The sequence below is a fragment of the Erithacus rubecula genome (assembly GCF_903797595.1).
Source record: "Erithacus rubecula genome assembly, chromosome: 1".
In the NCBI taxonomy this organism is placed as follows: domain Eukaryota; kingdom Metazoa; phylum Chordata; class Aves; order Passeriformes; family Muscicapidae; genus Erithacus; species Erithacus rubecula.
The window spans coordinates 41,441,252-41,447,594 of record NC_136658.1 but is presented as its reverse complement, the minus strand read 5'-3'; the positions used below and the strand labels follow the sequence as shown (position 1 = coordinate 41,447,594).

At 49.7% G+C, this 6,343-nt stretch overlaps 1 protein-coding gene across 1 annotated transcript; it reads right to left on the bottom strand.

The window, feature by feature from the left end:
• Positions 1–330: 330 nt before the first annotated feature.
• Positions 331–3,499, bottom strand: LOC306809794 (uncharacterized protein C11orf87 homolog). Its single transcript, XM_079321665.1, has 2 exons — positions 3,398–3,499; positions 331–3,016 (listed from the first exon to the last, which is right to left on the bottom strand). Exon 2 carries the CDS (start codon positions 2,870–2,872, stop codon positions 2,396–2,398), a length of 477 nt encoding a protein of 158 aa, XP_079177791.1. The 5' UTR covers positions 2,873–3,016; positions 3,398–3,499; the 3' UTR covers positions 331–2,395.
• Positions 3,500–6,343: the final 2,844 nt, after the last annotated feature.

The window sequence follows — 6,343 nt, the reverse complement described above, 5'->3', positions numbered from 1 at the left end:
CATATATCTGTATATCCATAATATATATATAAAGACAGATATATCTATCTCTCCATCCTTCTTTTTTTTCTTCAAAAATAGGGCAATTTTATAACTGCAATGAGATGTGACAAGCAGTACACTTCTGGGGAGTTATTGCATGCCTTGAGTGCATAAGGCAGAAGAAAGAGTATCTGACTTCAGACACTAAAGAAGTGGAATCATCAACCAGAAATGCACTGGAGTGATTTGGAACATCTTATTGCTTTTATAAAACTCGAAATTATACATTGTTGGTTTGGGATGGGAAAGGACGGGGCGGGGGAGGGGGGGGGGGTTTGGCGGGGATGGTTTAAAGGCACAAAATAAAGGGGAAAGTAATACCTCTCTATTTAGTGGAGATCAACAGTCAGGAAGCTCCATCAGTGCTCACTGAACACTCCTCATTGTCCTAAATCTATTCCCTGCGGTGCAAACACTGTGCCGCAGTTGCATAAGGAGGTTAAACACAGAAGTTCATGCATCCTTTATTAGGGGAAACAAAACAAAGCCAATTTCCTTGCCCAGCAACAGCAAGTACCCATTATCAGCAAGAGCCATCGGTTGGGATGGCGATGTGCAAACACCCCTCCATCAGTCAGCTCTCCACACTAACCTCAGCGGCTGCAGCTCCTTGGGCTCCCTGGTACAGCTCTTCCCTAAAACCATGGAGGCACAGATCCAAACTTAACAGCAATTTCCTGTCACACCAGGAAAGATCAGGAAGCAAGAAAACTGGGTAACAGAAGTACTGCCCTGGAATCTCTGCATTTTGGGGGTATTATAGGAGAACGGAGGATTCCTGTGGTTCTCTTTCCCATCAGCCCATAACAATTGGTCAATGACATTCACTCACAGATTACGGCTCCAGACCTCCTGGTCTATGTGCCTGGGACTTCTTTAATCATCCACCCTGGCAGACAGAGCACGTCAGAGAAGAAATACAAAGGATACAGAATATTAAAAACTGTGGACTAATACTATATCCTCAAATCACTTTAAATTATGGAACAGAAAGGAAAAAAAAAAAATCCCTCGGGATCACTTTTTCTTTGCTGTAATTTTTAGATGTTAGTATGCACAGTAGAGGGCTGCCTCTGCTACAATACCACACTGTATGTTTCAAAGTTTGGATACGGCATGCTGTTAAGGCACCTTCAAGTAATGGTCATTGAGTTAATCACTAAGCAAAGACGCATTTTCTGCAAACCACACTGCGTCCTCCAACACACCCAGTACCAGCAGCCACTCACACCCACCATCCAGAGACAACAAAACTCTTTGTGCTTGCTGGGGAGAAATTACACCACTTCTAAGCAGCCACTTCAAAAATAATTATCTGCCAAGGTTTGGGAGTGGACGTTTTGCACAACTGTATTATTTGTTTCCTAAGAGAGGAAACGCAAAATTAAGTGTTGTCTGAATGTAATTGCCTATAAGATTAGGAGGGTTGAAAATACACATCAGCCCAAAAAAGTAGAAGCAAGATCTGTACTGCTGCAGGATTCCTTACTGGGAGACAAAGCTGTAAAGGCAGGCATTCAGTGCAGGGTGCCTGGTGCAGAACTGGATCTTTTCAGAACCAACAGGAGGTACAAATACAACCTCCCCTGGAGGGGACAGGCAAGATACCTCTCCTTTCCACACAGAACACTGCTGGGTTTGGGTTTCACGGTTCATGGCATGGGGAAGGGGGTGCTTTTCAAGATGAAGGGAGCTGATGGGAGAGGAAAGCCCAGGCACCAATCTATGCAGACAGGTGACTCCATCCCCCAGATGGTGAGTGGGTCACTCCGTGCTGCCGCTGGGGGCGTAGGGCCGTGGGGTCAGAGGGTGCTTGCAGCTAAGCCCAACTAGGGATGCCCATTTCTATACCAAGCAATATCCAGTTCTGGAAAGGAGTGAGAGGGGCATAGATCCCAGCACAAAAGGAGAGACCACCGTGTACCATCAGTCTGCTCTGAGATGACAGAAGGGTCCCAAGGAACCCACCAGACCTGCATCTACCCCACACCCCAACCCACACCATGTAACAATGACACAGGGTGCAGTGGGAATCCCAAGAGCATGGGAAACCCAACTATCCCTGTACATGGGGTAATAATGTCCAGAGAAAAGGGACCCCCTACCCCTGACCCTGTCGTGCAGGTGGATGACTTGATATTTAGTAGCTGTGTGCAGCTCCTTCTCCAGTAAAAAGATGCATCCTTTCCTCACACAGTCAATGAGAATCGCAATGTGATCTGTCATGCGCTTGGACCATGGGCTTGTTCGTTCATCTGAATTAGCAGTGTTTTCTTCTTCTTCGGGGACTAGAATAATCACTCAGATATTTACAAACATCAATCAGTGCCTTGGCGAGGTCTCCCCCAAGCCATCATGACAAGATCACCGTCTGCAGGAGCCCCGCGCCAGCTGTGTCCAAACAAGCCTGTGCCTGCTGAGAGCTGGGGGCTGCCGAGGCAGAGGGGCGCTGGATCTCCGAGTCCTGGGGGGCTCTTCCCAGCCGGCTGTCTCTTCCTTGGGGTGCCTCTCCCTGCACCGCTGTCCCGGGCTGCTGGCCGCTGCCATTGCTGCTGCGGGCACAGTGGTCCCGCTCGTACTCCTCCTGAGCCCTTTGCATTTTCCGCTTCTTCATCTTCCTCTTGTGGATGTGGAAGGTGGTGAGGGAGAGGAGGATCAGGCAGAAGATGAGGGTGACCAGGACAATTAAAACCAGGGTGGACGAGAAGGACTGAAAGAGTTGACCCACTTGCGTGATGCAGGTGCTGCTGGTATTTAAGGTGCCAGATGTCCTGTTCAGAAGACAAGGCGGCAGGGACAGTCTCAACTCTTTGGAGAGCTTGGCACTCATTGAGGAGGCTACGGAAGATGAGGATCTTCCTCCCCTCTCTGAAGACGTCTAAATTTCAGTCGGTGTCGGGCTGCTGGCGGGCGCTCGTAGGAAATGCCCGGGATGCTGCCGGCTCTCCCGCTCGCTCTGAAGTACCCGAGCAGCCTGCAAAGGGAGCCGGACACATCAGCGCCCCGAGGCACCCACCCTGCGCAGCTCCCCCGCCCCAAACCCGGCTGCGGCAGCCGCCGCTCCGACCCGGCAAGCCCTCGGCACCGCGGGCAGCACCGCCCGGCCGCTCCCACAACTAGTTGCCGCGGGAGAGGAGGCGAGGAGCGGCGGGCGGGTGCCAGAGCCCCTTGCCGCGGCAGCTCCGCGCTGCAGGACAGAGCGGGTGCTGCCCCGCCGAGCCGGACCGAGCGGGTGCTGCCCTGCCGTGCCGCACCGAGCGGGTCGTTCCCCGCCGTGCCGAACCAAACGTATCGAGCCCCGCCGTGCCGGACCGAGCGGGTGCTGCCCTGCCGTGTCCGCCCCGCACCCCCTTACCTGGCGGCGAGGGAGCGCCCGGGCGCCGCGGGCGCTGGGGGCTGCGGCAGCGCGGAGTGAGCGCAGAGCGGAGCGGAGCCGCCGCCGCTGCTTCGGGGAGCGCCGCCCGCAGCTGCAGCCGCCCCGGCCGCTGACGTCAGGGCCGCCGCCCCGCACGGCCCCGCAGCACCGGCACCGCCGCCGGCACCGGCACCGCCCGCGGTACGGCCCGGCCCCCCGCGCCACCGCCGCCCGCAGCCCCTTCCCCAGAGCTCGCACCGCCACAGCACCGAGCGCGGCCCGCCCTGCGCCCCGGCCGCAGCCACCCGCCGCTGCCGTGCGCCCCACCCGCCTTCGCCCCGCGCCGCACCCCGTGCCGAGATCCCGCCGGTACCGAAACCCCGTCCTTGCCCGGGGAAGCTGTGGGAATCTGTGGGAGCGAAGCAACGCCACGGACTGTTGGTGGGAATGTGTGTGAAAACTTGCCTTACCAAGGCTTAGCGCATCGCAGGCATTTTTGTCAAGAGCAAACAGATATGAGCTGCCCATTATTGCACTGAAGCCAAAAATCTGATGATTTCTAAACACAAGAAAATCTGTTATTTGAAAAGTACTTTCAGAAGTGCTAACAGGGGCAAAAAAAAAAAAAAAAAAAAATTAGCATTAGGATAGAACTCTTCCCATTCCCAAAAGGAGCAAACTGATGTGGTAGCGTCTGGCAACATGGGATAAGATCTGATGGACAGGAGGTTCCATCAGTCCCATGTTGTGTGCTCTAGACTAACCCCGTGTGCTCTAGGCTAACTGCATGTGCTGGAAGGAGGGTTGCTATAAAGCTCTCTTGTAAGTAACAGGACTTTGAGGAAAAACAGAAAGTATCCATCCTTTCTAGTGGCTAAAAAGCCTGGAGGAAAATCTGTACAGGATAAGCCGTGACATGAGTTGGAAAAATTTTTATTGAAGAGCAAAGATCCATTAGATCTGCTGTCCCTGATAGCCGAGAGCCTTTCACAGGGGTGGACAGAAGCTGGCAAGCAGAGCATTTAAGCACTTTGCTGTTTCAAGGCAGATTTCTTCTGTACTGTCTTTGTCTCTGATAAATAAATGCACCAGAGCTGGTGAAATTTGGCCAGGCACTATTAACTCTGTGATTATTCTGGAGAAAGATTTACACTGCATGGAATGAAGTACATGGAAGACGGTTGGGATAGTCCCAATCTTTTGCAAAGGGACTCCAACTTAATGCTTTCTCTAAAATCAGAGGAATAGGAGTTTCCATTACTCCTTCCCCTCCCCAGAATAATACAGCTTGATGCTGGAGGGATGCTGCACAGAGAGGAGACATTCTGTCTGGTCCTGAGAGACAAGCCCTTGCTCACTGCTCCTCTCACTCAGCTCCTTAGGTTTATAGCTGGTGTCATTGCCAAAACACCCCTCCCCGTGCAGTGGGATTGCACTAGGTGTGTTAAAAGTCCATTCCAACCCAAATTATTATATGATTCTATGATTCTCAGCCCAGCATTCCTTGCACACATGTCCAACCCCTCTCTCACACACACATCTCCACAGCCTCACTGGCATTCTGCCTGAATTTTTTCTTTCTCCTTACCTTCCTCCAACGTGCACATCTGAGGTCTGCATTCATCAGTGCTCTATACTCACTGCCTTAGAGGAGAAAACAACCACCACAGGCTGAAACAGCTCATCAACCCTCAGACCATTCCTCCTTCCTCCCACTATTCTTTGCAAAGCAGCTGAATGGGGGGCTGCAAAACAGGGTGAGGGGCCTGGGGACCACTCAGCATGGCCTGTGCCACTGGGGAACACTTCTGATCTCACACAAAAGCAACCAAGGTATAAACCAGTAGTGCTGTGCTCCCTGAACAGGCTCCACTGAATCCTTTAGCCTAAACTGAAGTGGGGAAAGGATAGCATTTAATCCTAAAAGTGTGTACGAGTTTGTGACGGTGCAGCAGTTGATCTGAGACTGCTGTTCAGAAGTTACCAGATGATTAGGAATAATTCACATATGCATTTATAATTCATTTCAAACACCATCATAAGAATGGCCTTTTGCACAGAAAACAGTATTAGGAGGTATCATAATATGAAGATATTAGAATGTTAGCCCTCTTTGTGGCAGAAATAACCAAATTGGTCTGTCCCTACTGTCACAGCCCCTTCTCTGTGTGTTCATGCAGGATTTTGCAGTATTTCTGCTTTAGCTAAAATAAATGAAAACCAGAGATTGTTCTTACTCTTTCTGGCAACTAATTTTACAATGTTTAATAAAGAATCAGAAGAGAAGCATAGTAAACTAAAAGGGAAATAACTCTGCTGTGATTACACATACCTTGGCATTCTGGTTCATACTGGCTGTGAGCCAGTCAAAAGGATTCAAATACCCATGAGCAGAATACAGGAAGTTTCAGAAATCAGAATCAGTGTTGTTATTGTGCATTATTAGCTGTGCATGTTATAATTATATTTGAATATATAAATAAAATATACAGATAATGTGGTCATGTAAAACCCTTACTTTGTCTGGCATGAAAATAAAGGGCATGTATCTTCAAGAGTGCCCCTCTTTCAAGAATAAATTGGTCATTAGTTATAGTGAATTCAAGCATACCATATAAACAGTATGACATTTATGGGGATGAGGTTTCTTGCTCAAGTATGATTGGTCACTGTGTGATAGAGGACATTATAGTAAGGGGATAGTTTTTTTAATTTTACAGCAGGGTTTGTACTCATTAGAACCTTGGAAACTCTCCGTTTTCTCTGGATTCACATTGTTAAGAAGCAGACAGCATACATACTCCAAATCCCACAAATGGACTTTCTTACATGATTTTTTTTTTATCTATAATTAGAAAAGTTGTTCTTTCAGATACTAATTCCTCAATCCCTGTATTACAAGGCCCTTTTTTCACTAAGGCAATTGCCTAATGAGATAACCTCTGT

Bases quoted from the DNA above. Each gene is read 5' to 3' on its own strand.
- LOC306809794 (XM_079321665.1), bottom strand. From the start codon at position 2,872: ATGAGTGCCAAGCTCTCCAAAGAGTTGAGACTGTCCCTGCCGCCTTGT.